This window comes from Anomaloglossus baeobatrachus, chromosome 5 (assembly GCF_048569485.1).
Source record: "Anomaloglossus baeobatrachus isolate aAnoBae1 chromosome 5, aAnoBae1.hap1, whole genome shotgun sequence".
In the NCBI taxonomy this organism is placed as follows: Eukaryota; Metazoa; Chordata; class Amphibia; order Anura; family Aromobatidae; genus Anomaloglossus; species Anomaloglossus baeobatrachus.
In genome coordinates, this window is record NC_134357.1 from 539611260 (window position 1) to 539629966 (window position 18707).

At 44.9% G+C, this 18707-nt stretch overlaps 1 protein-coding gene across 1 annotated transcript in view; it reads left to right on the forward strand.

Annotated features, from left to right (window-relative positions):
- Positions 1-16379, forward strand: part of LOC142312197 (uncharacterized) — a 190584-nt gene extending 174205 nt beyond the window's left edge. The window contains exon 12 of the mRNA XM_075351098.1: positions 9457-16379. Coding sequence (XP_075207213.1) covers positions 9457-10820 — 1364 coding nt within the window. The 3' untranslated portion in view covers positions 10821-16379. The remainder of the gene's footprint in view (positions 1-9456) is intronic.
- Positions 16380-18707: the final 2328 nt, after the last annotated feature.

Below are 18707 nucleotides of genomic sequence, written 5' to 3' on the forward strand. Positions count from 1 at the left end.
TAAGGAGTAGAGAGAAGTGTGGCACACAGGAGAGGTGTGCGGACGTGCCTGAGCTAGGTCCGTGCAACGGTGACCCCGGGGGCACGGGAGAGAGGTCACCAGGTCGGGTACCGGAGATACCGCTGGGACCGGAGCACGAACGTGGCACAGGGCCCTAGATCAGGTGCCATATCTACACGGCTTGATAAATACCTGCCCGGTGAGGACACCTTCACAGACTTCACCGAACCAAATAATCCGGGGGCATCAGCAGTAAACTAGGATCAGGGTTCGGACACTTACTTCCCCACAGGGTCCACACTGCCCGCCGTACGGAGAAGGAGACTGTACCCCAAAAAGGGACAGTCGGGCCCCAAACGCTCCACGCTACGGGGACCCAACCAACAGAGTGCCGGGAACAGAGCAACCTGGGTCACTACATTGGCACTGATACTCCTGGGACCTGAACTAGCAACCCCTGGGTCCACAGTGAGTAGAGACTGTTAAAGACAACCTTGTGTGGTCTCCATTATTACCCCGTTACATGTCCCAGGCACGGCCCTACCTGCGGAGGGCCTAACACCATTGCTGCAATCACCACCAGCTCTGGGAGTACCCACATTTTAGCAGCGGCGGTTCTCCATCCTTAATCGCAACCCGCAGGTCGCATCACATGACAATAACTCTTATCACCCCTGTAAATATTTCCCTTACAAAAGGGGCCCAGGGCACGGAACCCGGGCTACAGCCACCAAAGTGACATTCCCAATTATAAATACTGCCCAGGACCGAGTACCCCCTTCCCTGGGCGACACACATTGCTGAAGAAATAGAGTTTGCGATGTAAGCCAGTGTTGTTTACTCTGTGTTTTGGAGCTTCTGAGGGTGAGGGGCTCTACTTGGTCTAGGGTACTTCTGAGTGTGTCATTGTAGTGGTTTACTACAAGATCAGGACAGGAAAGTGAGGGAATACGGGATAGTGATGAGTGTAGAGACTCTGTAAGTGTGTGAGAGTCAATAGATTTCTGAATGTGTGATAGGTGGGAGTGTGCTTGGGTGGGCAAGGATTTGTGAGCTTGAAGGAGAGGATGTTGTGGTTAGAGAGGGGTAGAGGCGAGTTGTTAAAAGTGAGAGGTTGAGCAGAGGCGGACAAAGACCAGGTCAAGGGTGTTACCGTCTTCATGTGTCTCAGAGGATGTGAGTTGTGAGAGGCCAAGAGAGGTGGTTAAAGATAGGAGCTGGGATGCAGATGGGGAGGTCATGAAGTGCGGCAGCCAGGCTAAAAAATGGTCAAGGAACTGGATGGGTGAGCCTGAGGGATGGTATATGACCACTACTCAGAGGGAGAGGAGATGGAAGAGCCTGATTCTGTGGACCTTGAAAGAAGAGAATGAGATTGATGGAGCTGGAGGGATGACCTGGAACGCAGGAGTAAGCCAACCCCATCACCATGTCTGTTCTCAGGTCTCGGTGAATGGGAAAAGTGTAAGGCCTCATGAGAAATGGCAGCAGGGCAAGCAGTGTCAGTATCCTGAATCCAGGTTTCAGTAAGGACAAGCCGATTAAGAGAGTTTGTGAGAAAGAAGTTGTGGATATAAGGAAGCTTGTTACATATAGATCATAAATTCCAGAGAGCCCAATTAAAAGAGAGAAGTTAGGGAGTATCGCATTCCATTCTAACTTTATATACATACATACATATACATATATATATATTATATTTATATACATACACATATATATATATATATATATATATATATATGTAATTATATGTGTGTGTGTATATATATATATACTAGAAGGTGGCCCGATTCTACGCATCGGGTATTCTAGAATTTACGTATTGTGTAGTTCATGTATGATTTTTGTTATATATATATATATATATAGATATAGATGTTGTTGTGTGTAGTTACCAAGTGTTTGTGTAGGGCGCTGTACATGTTCTGGGTGTTGTCTGGGTGTGGCGGGGGGTGAGAGCGGTGTTGTATTTGTGTTGCGTGTGTTGCGTTGTTTGTGGAGCGCTGTGTGTCTGTCGCGTTGTGTGTGTGTGTTGCGCGGTTTGTGTGGGTGTGGTGTGTTTTGGGGGGAGGTATGTTTTGTGCAATGTGTGTGTTGTGCGGTATGTGCGTATATTTATGTATGCCGCGGTGTTCGTGTGTTGGGTGTTGTGTGTGTGCGGCGTTGTCTGTGTGTGTGGGTGTCTGTGTAGGGCGGTGTTTGAGGTTCCCAGTGTGTGTGTGTGTGTGTGTTGGGGGGAGGTGTGCACCTCCCATCGTGCTCCATCCCCCATGCTGCGCATCCCCCATCGTGCTCCATCCCCCATGCTGCGCATCCCCCATCGTGCCCCATCCCCCATGCTGCGCACCCCCCATCGTGCTTCATCAACCCCATGCTGCGCACCTCCCATCGTGCTCCATCCCCCATGCTGCGCACCCCCCATCGTGCTCCATCCCCCATGCTGCACACTCCCCATCGTGCTCCATCCCCCATGCTGCGCACTCCCCATCGTGCTCCATCCCCCATGCTGCGCACCCCCCATCGTGCTCCATCCCCCATGCTGCGCACTCCCCATCGTGCTCCATCCCCCATGCTGCGCACTCCCCATCGTGCTACATCCCCCATGCTGCGCACCCCCCATCGTGCTACATCCCCCATGCTGTGCACCCCATCGTGCTCCATCCCCCATGCTGCGCACTCCCCATCGTGCTACATCCCCCATGCTGCGCACCCCCATCGTGCTACATCCCCCATGCTGCGCACCCCATCGTGCTCCATCCCCCATGCTATAATAGTTCTCCTATTATACTCAGAGAGGAGTATATTAGGAGGACTATAATAGAAGGAGTAGTCCTGGGGGGAGAGGAGTATAATGCCGGCTCCCTGCACATGTGTACCGGGATCCGGTGTACACTGGTAACTATGATACACATCGGGTAACCAAGGGACCTTAGTTACCCGATGTGTATAATGGTTACCAGCGTTCACCGGCTCCGTCACGATCCCAGCAGCGCAAGGTTATGTCTGGCGATGCGTGCGGAGGGCCGAGGCGAGCGGGCAATCCATGCGGAGGGCGGGGCCAGGCCGAGGCGAGCGACCAATCCGTGGGGGGGGGGGCGAGCCGAGGCGAGCGGCCAATCCGTGCGGGGGGGCGGGGCCATGGCGAGCCCAGCGGCCAATCAGCTTTGTGTCACCGTAAGGACACAATTTTGGAGCAAGACAGACAGACAGACAGAATAAGGTAATTATATATATAGATATATATATATATATATATTATATGTATGTGTATATATATATTATATGTATGTGTGTATATATATATATATATATGTATGTGTGTATATATATATATATATATATATATATATATATATATATATATATATATATATATATATATATATATATATATATAATATGTGTGTATATATAAATATATATATACAGTATGTATGTATGTAGTTTCTCGTTTGTAACACAATAACAACAATTTTATAGAAAAAGGATTATTTTGCATCACTGTATTCCGAGAGCTACAGCTTTTTTATTTTTCCACTGGCGGAGCTGTGTCATAGCTTGTTTTTTTGTGGGACAAGATGATGTGTTGAGCGATACCATATTTATTTGGATACATCTTTTTGATCACGTTTAATTGCATTTTTATTTTAGAGGTATGATGAAAAAGTATAAATTTTTGCTACTTTTTTTTTTTCCAGTGTTTACTTTTAGGGGTTAAATAGCGCTATCAGCTGAGCTGAGCTCCGGTAGTGATCGTGCAAGGAAGTGCTGATGCCTGACTGACTGACTATAGCGGTCAGAGTGTGGGGACCACTGGAAAGGATCCCCACATCTCTGGCCAAGCCAGTTAACTGTCAGTGACCACTGTCAGCACTAAGCTGTCACTGTGTGTTTTCACACAGTGACAGTTTTAATCCATGACAGACATATCACATAATAACTGACATAACTGACTGACACCTGCTCAGGATTACTAGGATATGTAGAAGAATTCCAGACTTACCGTATTTTTCGGACCATAAGACGCACTTTTTCCCCCCAAATGTTGGGGGAAAGTGGGGGTGTGTCTTATGGACTGAATGTGGCTGCGGGGAATGAGGGTGGAGCGGGTCATCGGGGGCACGAGCAGGCTGTAGCAGCCTGCCGTGACCACGTGGGCCCGCTCATTACATATGCACGCCCATCATCTCTCAGCGCTGACAGGTGGGCGAGGGGATGAGCTGGGGGTGCGCGCATAATTAACAGCCGGCCCGCATGATCACCCCTGGCAACTAGAGCCTGGAGTGATCATGTGCGGCTGTATTAACTGCACCCGTGCATCATTATCAGCACGGGGTGCAGTGAACCAGTACACTCACTCGTCACCGTGTGTGGAGCCGTCCCCCTGCAGCATCGCAATGTCTTCCTATCTGTGCCGGTCAGTTGATCTGTGTAGAGAGCGGTGAGCACAGCGATGACGTCATCGCTGTGCGCGCCGCTAGTGTCCACACAGATCAGCTGACCAGTACAGACAGGAAGACCTTGCGATGCTGCAGACAACGGTGACAGCTCCACTCAGCGGTGCTGCAGCTGAGACCGAGAAGAAGATGATCGGTGCTGCAGGGAGTGAGGAAAGGTGAGTATAAACGTTTATTTATTTTTTTTCCTGTGCCATAGGATACAGGCCATATACCAGGATGGGGGTATTTTATGAGCAGGATGGGGGTATTTTATGAGCAGGATGGGGGTATATTATGAGCAGGATGGGGGTATATGAGCAGGATGGGGGGTATATAGCAGGATGGGGGTATATGAGCAGGATGGGGTATATGAACAGGATGGGGGGTATATAGCAGGATGGTGGTATTTGGGCAGGAAGGATGGGGTATATGAGCAGGAAGGATGGGGGTATATGAGCAGGAAGGATGGGGGTATATGAGCAGGAAGGATGGGGGTATATGAGCAGGATGGATGGGGGTATATGAGCAGGATGGGGGGTATATGAGCAGGATGGATGGGGGTATATAGCAAGATGGGGGTATATGAGCAGGATGGATGGGGGTATATGAGCAGGATGGGGTATATGAGCAGGATGGGGGGTACGGTATATAGCAGGATGGGGGGTATATGAGCAGGATGGATGGGGTATATGAGCAGGATGGATGGGGGTATATGAGCAGGATGCTGGTATATGAGCAGGATGGATGGAGGTATATGAGCAGGATGGGGGTATATGAGCAGGGTCATATACAAGGCAGGACGATCGTTACCAGAATGGGGTACCTTAGTAGAAAATTTGGGGACATTACCCCCATAACAGTGTCAGCAGCAGATCCTCGCATTTTATAAGCCGGATATTTTCCAAAGGGTATAGCCCATAAACAGTTATCAATCTTATTCAGCAATATGAGTATAAGGAATTAATAAATAATTGACTCCTAAAAATTTACTTTTACTAGAAATTTTTTTTTAAAAGACCAGTGGTCTCATAAAATCACACATAAAAAAACATACATGTATGTGGACAGATGGTGTTGGATGGGGTTGATATCTGTTCAACCCATATTGCCTCACCCTGAGCTACTAGGTGATATCTGTACTCTGTATTTGAGTGTGATTTTCTTATGTTGAATTGGAGCAGATGATGCGGTAGAATATCTGCTTGATGTATATCACCTCACTTTAAGTGATATCACTATCGTTTCTCACTTTATCTTGTCCCCATATTGGGATCCGTAGCTGATCCGGAGGGGTGGTTCCCCTCGGATTAAGTTTAGGAAAAACTTGAGGGCCAATACCAGTGCTCTACACTGGCGGGACCTCTGGGGACTAGTACCTTAAATAACTGTGCCTCACATGAGCTTTGATCCTGTTTGAGCTTTGGGAGTCAATTCTCGTGTGTTTTATTTATGTATGTTTTTTTATGTGTGATTTTATGAGACCACTGGTCTTTTAAAAAAAAAAAAAAAAAATTCTAGTAAAAGTTAATTTTTAGGAGTCAATTATTTATTCCTAGTCAATTCCTTATACCCATATTGCTGAATAAGAGCAGATCCTCGCCCCATAACAGTGTTTCATGACCACATTTTTTGGTTAAAATTTTATTTTCCTATTTTCCGCCTCTAAAACCAGGGTGCGTCTTATGGTCAGGTGCGTCTTATAGTCCGAAAAATACGGTAAATCTTAATTTTTTTAAAAAAGTCTCAATTTTTTTTATATGTAATTATAAATGTTATAGATTTGAATATTCCACTAAAATACAATAAGATGAGTAGCAAATAAAAGATTCTCAGAATCATTGGGATATGTAGAAACATTCCAAAATTATTACCACATAAGTCGAATTTTGAAAATTTTGTCTGATCAGAAAGGTGAACATTTTCTTCTATGTAAAGGCATTAAGGAAAAATTGTTAACCCAGTCTTAAGGGCCATTTACACACTGCGACATTGGTAACAATATATCGTCGGGGTATGTGTTTGTCACGCACATCCGGCGCCGTTAGCGACGTCGCAGTGTGTGACAGGCTGGAGCGACCTTAAACGATCGCAAAAGAGACAAAAATCGTTGGTATATGAGAGGTCGTTTATTTACCAAAAATCGTTGTCTCGTACGTAGCGAGGTTGTTCCTCATTCCTGCGGCATCAGACATCGCTATGTGTGACACCGCAGGAGCGACGATCATCTCCTTACCTGCGTCCACCGGCAATAAGGATGGAAGCAGGAGGGCGGGATGTTACGTCCCACTCATCTCCGCCCCTCCTCTGCTATTGGACGGCTGCTGTGTGACGCCGCGCGATCCGCCCCCTTAGAAAGGAGGCGGTTTGCCGGCCAGAGCAACGTCGCAGGGAAGGTAAGTCTGTGTGATGGGTGTAAGCGATGTTGTGCGCCACAAGCAGCGATTTGCCCATGTCGCACAACCGACGGGGGTGGGTACGCTCGGTAGCGATATCGGTACCGATATCACAGCATGTAAAGTACCCTTTACACTTTCTCAAAAGTCCATGGCTTCTTCGGGCATGCTCCTCTCTTTTTCACAAATGGACTTGTAACGGTCATTGATTTGTGTGAGACAAACACCACATAATGGCAGTGACGGGTCCTATTTAGGCCTGAGTGGATCCGGACTGTAAAAATCCGGATCCGTGCGGTTTCAACGATATTTGGGTGCTGGACCCAGCATTCCGAGTGCATGATCCGGATTCATCAATTAAAGTAAAAATAAACAAAACAACAAATAAGCGACAGTTTCATACTTACCGAGACTCTGTGTCATGGCAGCACACTGCTTCCGGGTCGCGCATTCACTTCCGGTACTGTGCATCGCATACACACAGCTTTCCGTGTTTTCCCCGCCAACCGTATTTGCCTGCAGTCATCGCTCATCACGGCTCAGTAATAGGCTACAGTCATAGCTGGCAGTCTTCTCTATGGCTGTTAACTGTGAGATGTAGCAGAGCTGGATGTGTCATCGAGGGACCTCATGTGGATAACGCCGGACCTGCAGGGTGTTGGGGGTTAATAAAGTGGTGAAGGAGGGTGTGTGTTTTGTACTTTATTCCAAATAAAGGATTTTTCTCTATGTCTGTGTTTATTTACATTCATTTACAGGTTTGTGATGCAGGTATCTGATAGACGCCTGTGCCATCACACCTAGGGCTTAGTAGCAGCTGTGTGCTGCTATTAACCCCTTATTACCCCAATTGCTACCGCTCGAGGCCAACAGGAAAAGCCGGTATTGCACCGGGATTGTCACATCTAATAGATGCGACAATACCAGGCGGCTGCGGGCTGACAATATCAGCCCCCAGCCAGCTTTATCATGGCTGGGGATGAAAATTGGGGGGACCACACGTCGTTTTTTTTTAATTATTTATTTAAGTTTAAAAAAAATAAAAAGCCTCATGCAGTTTTTCTTAGGCCGCAGTCACACCTGCGAGGGACTCCCGCGAGTCTGACTTTGCAGCACAGCCGTGCACACTTCTGACAGGAGCGTGCATGTGTTTCAAGGTACATGTACGTTCATGATCAGACAGCGGCAGGCTGTGCCGGGTGATGTCATGGCAAGCTCACATGAGTCTGACAGCGCATCACAGGCATAGCCGCACACTTCTGACAGGAGCGTGCATGTGTTTGTAGGTACATGCACATTCACCATACTGACCCGCAGACACTTCCACTGCTTTCTCCGCCCACCGCCCGTCCCCTCGTCTGTGATTGGTGCAGCCTGTTGCGCCCCCAGCCTGTGACGGTGTCTGCTGCAGTCATCGCGGCTCAGTAATAGGCTACTACACTCAAAGCTGGCAGTCTTCTCTATGGCTGCTAGCTGTGACATGTAGCAGGGCTGGATGTGTCGTCGTGGGACCTCGTGTGGATTACGCTGGAGCTGCAGGGTGTTGGGGGGTTAATAAAGAGGTGAAGGAGGGTGCGTTTTGTACTTTATTCCAAATAAAGGATTTTTCTCTGTGTCTGTTTATTTACATTCACTGACCGGTTAGTGTGATGCGGGTATCTGATAGACGCCTGTGCCATCACGAACCTAGGGCTTAGTAGCAGATGTGCTCTGCTATTAACTTCTTATTACCCTGATTGGCACTGCACCAGGCCACCGTGAAGAGCCGATAATGCACCGAGATTGTCACATCTAATAAATGTGGCATTACCAGGCGGCTGCGGGCTGAGAATACCAGCCCCCAGCCGGCATTATCATGGCTGGGGATGAAAATTAGAGGGGACCACGCGTAGGTTTTTTTTTTTTTTTGTTTTTTTTAAATTATTTATTTAAATAAATAAAAAAAAAGCCGGAGTCACACTTGCGAGGGATACACTGCTTTCTCCGCCCACCGTCCGTCCTGCCGCCTGTGATTGGTTGCTGTCAGCTTACACGCTGCCACTCAAGGTGGGGGCACATCTAACTGCAACCAATTACATGCGCAGGTGGGTGGGCAAAGTAGTGAATATTGAATTGTCGGTTCCGGTAGGGAAAAGCGTGACCTGGAAGGAATGTGCCGCCATGACAGTGCCTCTGAGTATGCCGCACTTGCTCCTACCCCCCTTATCCCTTCCACAAACGTTTTTAATCTCTGGATTCCGGTCCCCATTGATTTATATGGGCACCGGATTCCGGAGCGGATCAGACTCTTTTAAAAATCTGGCAGCCGTTTTTTGGGGAGTTCGATCAACTCTAGTCCTATTATTAGTCTCTAATGAGCATTTTACTACAAATTACTGATGACAAATACACTTAAACATGAACTTAAGATGATGGCTTCAATACAAAATTGGAAAATTGCTAGTGGTCTAACATCAGGATCTAGTGGTTCTTAATCTGAGGTTTAATGTCAGATTGAAAAACTTAAATTTTGGAAATAGCTTCTAATTTCTACAAATATTCAATATAGAGTGATATGTTGTGAAAGTATGTATTTTAAGGTTATTTTATTTGAAAATAATAATTGGTTTTACTCTTGGCAGATGATGGTGATAGAAGATCACAGGGACATCTGATATCTTCAATATTTAAATCAAATGACCTCCATATCACTCAAGATACAATTGAAGTGTATTCCATTATTCCAGATACACCATCCTCCCTTCAGAGCAAAGATCTATCATGTGATCCTGTTCAACAGCTCCAATCTTCTAATTCATCTCAGACTAGTAAGAAAACGAAGCATCACAAAAGGAGTGTTCAAAATCAAAATGATCTAGCAGAAAATAAGTCACCTTCATGTTCAGATTATGGAAAAAACTTTTCTTCAAAGTATGAAAAAATTGACACAAAGGAAAAAAAATTTTCATGTTCAAAGTGTGGGAAAAAGTTTAAGCAGAAATCAAGGCTTGTACAACATGAAATAATGCACACAGGGGAAAAGCCATACTCATGCCCAGAATGTGGGAAACGTTTTAAACGCAGATCAGCTTGTTTGACCCATAAGAAAATTCACACAGGGGAAAAGCCATATTCATGTTCTGAATGTGGAAAATGTTATAGAATGAAAGCACATCTTGATAGACATGAGAGAAGTCACACAGGGGAGAAGCCGTATTCATGTTCAGAATGTGGGAAATGTTTTGCCATAAGAGAGAGTCTTGTGAATCATCATAGAACACACACAGGGGAGATGCCGTATTTATGTTCCGAATGTGGGAAATGTTTTAAACAGAAATCGAGTCTTTTTATTCATAAGATAACTCACACAGGGGAGAAGCCACATGCGTGTACAGAATGTGGGAAATGTTTTACAAACAAATCAGGACTTGTTAGACATAAAATAATTCACACAAGGGAGATGCCACATGCATGTTTAGAATGTGAGAAATGTTTTGCAAATAAATTGGACCTTGTTAGACATAAAATAATTCACACGGGGAAGGAGCTACATGCATGTTCAGAATGTGGGAAATGTTTTACAAAGAAATCAAATCTTGTTGCACATAAAATAATTCACACTGGAGAGAAGCCACATGCATGTTCAGAATGTGATAAATGTTTTACAAACAAATCGGACCTTGTTAAACATAAAATAACTCACACAGGGGTGAAGCCACATGCATGTTCAGAATGTGAGAAATGTTTTACAAAGAAATCAGACCTTGTAAGACATCAAATAACTCACACAAGGGAGGAGCCACATGCATGTTCAGAATGTGGGAAATGTTTTACAAACAAATCGGATCTTGTTAGACATCAAATAACTCATACAGGGGGGAAATCCTATTCATGTTTAGAATGTGGGAAATGTTTTACAGATATATCAGATCTTGTTACACATAATAGAACTCACAAAGGGAACAAGCCTTTATCATACCTAGAAGATCAGAAATGTTGTACTTGAAAAAAACACATGGAACGGTGCAGATTGTGCAAGAAAACATGTAACCAAGACTGTCAACCTAAAGTCATAGAATTATAGAATGGTAGAGTTGGAAGGGACCTCAAGGGCCATTGGGTCCAACCCCCTGTGAGTGCAGGCTTTCCTAAATCAACCCAGCTATATGTTTATCCCGTTTTCGCTTGAAGATTTCCATTGATGGAGAGCTCACCACCTCCCGTGGTAGCCTGTTTCACTCCCTGACTGCCCTCACTGTCAGAAAGTTTTTTCCTAATGTCTAATCTGAATCTCCTTCCTTTAAGTTTCATCCCATTGCTTCTTGTACTTCCTTGTGCTAATGAGATTTGGGTAGTTCCCTCTGCATTGTGACTACCTTTCAGATATTTGTAGACCACTATTAAGTCTCCTCTCAGCCTTCTCTTTTTAAAACTAAACATCCCTAGTTCTTTTAGACGTTCTTCATCTGACATAGTTTGCAGACCTTCTACCATCTTGGTTGCTCTTCTCTGGACTTGCTCCAATATATTGATGTCTTTCTTGAATTGGGGCGCCCAGAACTGTACACAGTATTCCAGGTGGGTTCTGACTAGTGCAGAGTATAGGGGAATAATTACCTCTCTTGATCTAGATTCAATGCTTGTCTTGATACATCCCAGAATTTTGTTGGCCTTTTTGCAGCTCCGGATTGTTGGCTCATGTTGAATCTAGGATCCACTATTCTGCCCTTATATATATCCCCTTAATATGATCCATATTAAGTCCTTTTCCCCGGTGCTATTGTACCGCCCCGCGGCCTCGGCTGCGGCCGCCGAGCCGCTCTGATCCGTGCTTGCGTTCCACGGGTGGTGGCTCGAGCCTCTCACGGACCCGGGGGTCACGTCGCTCTGCAAGGGGGAGGGGTTGGCGTTGCGCACGGGGGATGCGGGTAGTTGATTTTGGGATGATTGTTCGTGACGCCACCCACGGGTTGTGGTGATGGTGGACGCCACCGCTGCAGTGAAGGTACAGGGACTCCCGGGAGCAGTGTAGTGGCGCAGCTAGGTGTTAACCCCTCCGTGGGTAGGAGATGTTGGTCCTGGGGCCCGGTCAGGCTGTGGCCAGGGGTGCAGGGCGCAGTGTTGCAGAGCGGTGCGGTGCCTGATGGCACTGTTGTACTCACGATTAAACCACACAGAGTCACTGGTAAACCAAACAAAGGTATGAACGGGGCCCGCAGCCAGCTGCAGCTTCCTAGTCGGGTTGGCAATGTCCACCTTTCTCCTGCACCTATGTTGTAGTTGGACCACTGTGCCTGAGCACTGGTAGTCCGCTCCCCGGCGTGTAGATGTCGGAGGAGCTCCTTTCCCCGCAGGCGCTGGCCCTTGGATCTCTGGCCTTTGGCGGTGGCTACTATCAGGACGGGTTGGGCTGTTGCCTTCAAACGGGACTTTGGTGGGAATGAACCCCTGAGGTCCAGACCACAATCAGTTAATTCGACTATGGTGGTGGCATATAGCCTAGTTCGGGGTCTGAGTACCCTGCCTGGTGCTCCGGTATCCTGTTAGCTCCCCGGTTCGGTTCCGGCGGGCCACTACCCTGTCCCGGTCCCTTACGGTTCCGCTGGTCGTATTCTCGGTCTCCTGCAGGCGGCCACTGCCATCTGCCTGCCTAACTGTTTTGGACCAACTCTCCACTCCACTGTCCTGCACTGCACTCTGCTCTGAACTGTTTACTGTACTGTTCTGTTTTCCTGCCTCAGGCCAGCAGACTCCTCGGGGGGCGTGTCTTTCCGCCTGACTCCGCCCACCTGGTGTGCCTGTCTAACACTGAGGGAGGCAATCAGGTCTTTATGGTTGACTGATGGTACCTTTCTAGTGTGGGGGTGTATGTGGTGAGTGTTGTGACCTGTGACCCCTGGGGTCCAGGGCGTCACACTATCACCTAGTTCTTTTCCTCCCATACTATATATGCTTTTTACATTTCTTTTACCCAGATGTAGAACTTTGCATTTGTCCCTGTTAAAAACCATTCTGTTCTCCTCAGCCCATTGATCGAGTGTGTCTAGATCCTTTTTAAATACGATCTCTTTCCTCTCTAGTGTTGGCTACTCTTCCTGTCTTAGTATCATCTGCAAATTTTATGAGTTTCCCAATAGTTCCGTTATCCAGATCATTTATAAAGGTATTAAACAGCATTGGCCCCAGGACAGAGCCTTGCGGCACCCCGCTTTTGACTTTCCTCCAGGTTGATGTGTATCCATTTAGTATTACTCATTGCGCCCGATCTTTAAGCCAGTTGTGAATCCATCTGATTTTTTGTCAATTCCATACTAGATCATTATTTTCAATGAGGATGTCATGTGATACTTTATCAAATGCCTTACTGAAGTCAATGTATACTATATCCAAACCATTCCCCTGGTCCAACCATTCAGTGACTTTGTTATAGAAGGAAAACAGGTTGGCTGACAAGATTTATAAGATTATTGGTTTTAAAGCTGTGTTGGCTTTTGTTGATTAATGCCTTCCTATCCAGGTACCTAAGTAAATGTTATTTGACAATTTGCTGGAAGATTTTTCCTGCAATAAAGGCCAGGCTTACTGGCCTGTAATTCCTTGGATCCTCCTTTTCCCCCTTTTGTAGATAGGAACCACATTTGCCTTTTTCCAATCTAGAGTGACTTCTCCAGTTTCCCATGATTTATTGAAGATTATGGCAAGCGGTACTATTATTTCCTCAGCTATCTCTGTCAGGACTCTAGGGTGTAAATCGTTTAGACCTGGGGACTTGGTTTCCTTTAACTTGGCTAAGTGTTCTAATATCAATTCTTTGCTTACTGTCAACTTGGACTCCTGACCACCACTTCGATCATGATTATTGTTGATGTTTGCATTAGTTTTTTGGGAGAAGGCAGATACAAAATACGAATTTAGTAGCTCCACCTGCTGTTCCACCTTGTTGACTGTTTCACCTTTTGATTCTGCAGGACTCCTATGGTCTCCTTCACTTTTCCTTTGCTTTTAACATACCCCCAAAAATCCTTTTACCTTACTCTTGGCCTCTTTTGCAAGCCTCAATTTGTGTTCAGCCTTAGCTCCTTTGACGCTTGTCTTTCAGTCTGTAAACTGCCATGTATTCTTCCATAGGTATAACCCCCATCTTCCACTTGATGTATGTTTCCTTTTTCTTTTTAAGCAGGTGATGTAATTTTTGTTCATCCATCCTGGTTTCTTTAGGACTTTCCCATTTTTCTTCCTCTTAGGTGTTTTTAGTTCTTGTGCATTAAGGATTTCCTTACGGAAGATTTCCCATCCTTTGTGTGCAGTTTTGTGCCTAAGAATTAGGTGTCATGGAATTCTACCAATCTTTGCCTTTAGGCCCTTGAAGTCTGCTCTGCTAAAGTCTGTGTCTTCTCAGGTGTTTCCCCTCTTGCAACCCCAAATTCAAGGAAAGCATGATCACCGAGTCCCAGTGTCTCTGCTACCCTTAGTCCCTTAACCATATCCTCGTTGTTTGTTAGGACTAGGTCCAAGATGGCTGTTCACCTTGTATTTTCTTCTACCAGCTGGGAGATGAAGTTGTCTGCAAGGTAGGAAAAAAATTGGATAGAGCCTTTACTATTACCTGTGAGCATTTCGCAATGACTGTCTGGGTAGTTGAAATCTCCCATGATCCCTATTTCATGTTTTTTTGAGAAAGTGGCCATTTGATGTGAAAAAATGTCATCCATATCCTCTGATTGACCCGGTGGCTGTAATAAACACCTATTATCATATGCTTCCCCTTGTTTACTCCATGAATCGTTAACCAAATATTTTCTAATAGAGTCTCATTCTCTGAAACTTTAATTTTCGTGGAGAAATAAGTTTGACTCTGTGGAGTCAAATAAGCAAAAAAGAAAGGGAAAGCAATTTAGAGTTTAACCCCTTCACCCCCTGGTGATTTTCCATTTTTCCTTTTTTTTTTTTTTTCCTCCCTTCTTACAAGAGCCATAATTTTTTATTATTTTTTCGCCAATATAGCCATATTTGATTTTTGAGAACTTGATTTTTGCAGGTTGAGTTATACTTTTGAACAACACCATTCATTGTGCCCGATATTGTACTGAAAAACAAGGGAAAATTCTAAGTGTGGTGAAATTGCAAAAAAAAGTCAAATTCCCCAATTTTTCTTTTTTATTTATCATATTTACTAGTGGTAAAACTAACCTGGCATTAGGATTCCCCAAGTCGGTATGAGTTCATAAATACAAAACACGTATAGTTTTACTTTTATTTGTAAAAAAAAATTGCGCTTATGTTGCCTTTTTCTGAGACCCGAAGCATTCTCATTATTTGGGATTTGGGGCTAACTGACAACTTATTTTTTGAGCTGGTGTTTTTAATTATACCAGATGTGATGTTTTGATCACCTGTTATTGCATTTTCATACAATGTTGTGGTGACCAAAAAATTACTGCAGATTAATTGAATATATATTTTAATAGATCGGCCATTTCTGAAGGCGGTGTTACCAAATATGGGTGGGGTTTTATTATTTTATTCTCAATGGGGCAAAAGTGGGGTGATTTCAACGTTTAGTTTTTTGGGGGGGGGTTTAATTCATTTATTTAATATATTATATTATTTATTTTTTTTATTGATTTTACTAGTCCCCTTATGGGACTTTGACTACACTGTCTGATCGCTTCTCCTGATCAGAGCAGTGCTTCAGCATCACTCTGATCAGAAGAAATGCTGTGTTCCTGTGAATGTCAGCGCTGTGCCGGCATTCACATAAAGTGAATCGTGACAGCGACATGAGTCATAATCTGACCCCGCACTGTCATGGCAACTCACTGGCGCCCTGTCATCGCGTCACAGGGCATCATTGCTCAGATACGTTAATATAACAATCCTGATTAACCTGTTTTAGGGGAAACGCGTCAAGTGAAATAAATTACTTATGAGTATAATATGTATGAGGAAGTACACGTCATAGGAGCACTAAAAGGGTTTATGATTCAACCACAACTTTTAGCCCTTATTGCTGTGGCACATTAGATGTCTGTCTGTCTATCTATCTGTATATGGGTGTAGCTTAGGTCATATGGGCATCATCAGTAAGTGTATATCTGCATGTGATCTTATGCCTATATGTTTGATTAGTGGACTAGATGTTGTTATCCATCTTGATATGACATGTCCATTATTGCATATTCATAATTAAACTCTATTTTTGATGTTCCATATTCCTCACTTTATCTGAGATTTATTGCCAAGAGAACATTGGGAGACCATAAAAAATATTGGTGTACGGATTTGAAATGATGCCTTTTGTATATCATCCTTCGTTTTCATAATTGTGTCGATTGTGATTTATCCTAACTTTACTCCAAGGTAGAGATGCTGAGGACCTGCTAGGGATAGCCATCATGGAGCAGGGGCGCCACATTCAAAAATTAGGGTACGAACCGCCACAGTAGGTAGAGAAAGATTAGGGTGAGTACTAGTCGATCTTGCTTCCAAAAAATGTAATAAAAACTGATCTGTTGCTTGTACCACTTTGTGTTGTTGCTGATAATGTACTATATGTTTTTGCCTGTTGGTAAACCAATAAAGTCTTACCTTTGTGTGGTTCACTCACCCTGTGTTGTCTGAGTAGTGTTTTGCCCATGGGGAAGGAGTGTCAGCATTCACTGGGATGAGCCCTTGTCTGTGTAGTCTTTCTGATGACAGCAAGGACAGCAGACAAGAGCACCCACTGACCCTTGTGTCTCCACAGCGATTATTTATGGCAAATTCAGCGACAGGAAGGAACAAAGAGCACTCTTCCTGATTATCGAAAACAAAGCAACACAAATACTGCTCTAAATTCTGATTTACGAGTTCACTTTGCCCATTAGACTGTGGGTGGAAAGCCGACGAATTAGATAGTTTAATCTTTAACTGAGAGCAGAAAGCTCTCCAAAAGTTGGCAATAAATGGAGTGTCTCCATCAGAAACAATATTAGAGAGACTCCATGGAGTTTGACAATCTGACTTATAAATATATGGGCTAAGGTCTTTGCATTAGGTAATGACAGTAAGGCGATAAACTGTGTCATCTTAGAAAATCTATCTACCACCAGAATAACCATATTACCAGCAGAGGAAGGTAAATTCAGAATAAAGTCCATGGAAATGTCTGTCCAAGGTTGACTAGAAACACTCAAAGGCTGCAAACATCCCACAGGATGAAAGTTAGATGCCTTTGAGTGCGCACTGGTGGCACATGGAGACACATAGGATACCATATCCCTCTGGACCACCAAAAGCAGTGCAATACGAGATCCAGAGTACCTTTTAACCACAGGGTGAGCAGCAAGGATACAATCATGATGCTCTCCCAGAACCTTAAGATGGAGAAGAAAAAACTGTGGAGAGAAAGCGCAAAATAGGGTCTTACCCCAATATGTACAGGGTGGAGGGGGGGAGTGAAACTACTCACCAATTGTAGTTGTGAGAGTCACAACAACTGTAATCGCATGTAGAATTGATCAAAGCCTGCAGCCACCCAGAAAACGGCAGATAACAGGGAGAAGTAGAGAGGGGTGTTCAAATGCCGCGCCAAAAGATCACTTAGACAGATGGTCAGATTAATGTATCTTTATTTTCATCCAGGTCTACGCGTTTCAGGAGCTTCTGCCCCCTTCCTCAGGACCGTCAGTAAAGACAAATATCAAATCTCATGACCATCTGTCTAAGTGATCTTTTGGCGCGGCATTTGAACACCCCTCTCTACTTCTCCCTGTTAAGAACCTTAAGATGAAAATTAAGTGGATCAATTAATTTATTCACTGGAACCCAGGCAGCGCATCACCTTGATCCTCAGCAATCTCAGACTCCACATCAGTAATGTGTGCCGACACAACCACTCCATTTTGAAGAATGGGGACAGGTTCATCACTGGGTTGCCCACCTGAGAAAACTCCTGGACAAAGTATTGACTTTAATGTTTTTAGAACCAGGGCAATAAGTAACGAAAAAATTAAACCTATTGAAAAATATTGACCACCGAGCTTGTCTTGGCGTAAGATGCTTAGCCAACTCAAGGTAAAGAAGGTTTTCATAGTCAATAATTATTCAATTAGTCACGGGGTGAATAGATCAGTCCAGAAAGTGTTGCTATTTCTCAAACGCTAACTTGAGCGGCAGTAATTCCCTGTTACCAATATCATGATTACGTTTGACCGAAGATAATTTCTTAGAAAATAAAGGGTACTGGTCCAGTTTACCAAGAGATGGACCTTGAGATAATACAGCTATCGCCCCCACCTCTGATGCATCAACCTCCACCGTTAAAGGCTGAGATACATCAGGATGTCTCCATAAGGGTGGCGGTGAGAAGCATTTCTTAAGATAGTCGAAAGCATACAAAGCACTCGATCCATTTAGAGAAATACATACCCATCTTAAGGCTGCTTTACACGTGTAGATTTCTCGTGCGATCGCATTTGCGATCACTCCCGCCCCCATCGTTTGTGCGGCACGGGCAATTTCTTGCCCGTGTCTCACATAGTCGTATCCCCCCGTCACACGTACTTACCTTCCAAACGACTTCGCTGTGGGTGGCGAACATCCTCTTCCTGATGAGGGAGGGACGTTCGGCGTCACAGAGACGTCACACAATGGCCGGCCAATAGATGCGGAGGGGCGGAGATGAGCGGGAAGTAAACATCCCGCCCACCTCCTTCCTTCCGCATTGCTGGCGGGACGCAGGTAAGCTGTGTTCATCATTCCCGGAGTGTCACACGGAGCGACCTGTGCTGCCTCGGGAACAATGAACAACCGGACGTTCGATTTTTAGAAAATGAGCGACGTGTCAACGAGCAACGATAAGGTGAGTATTTTTGCTCGATCGTAGCTGTCATACGCTACAATATATCACACG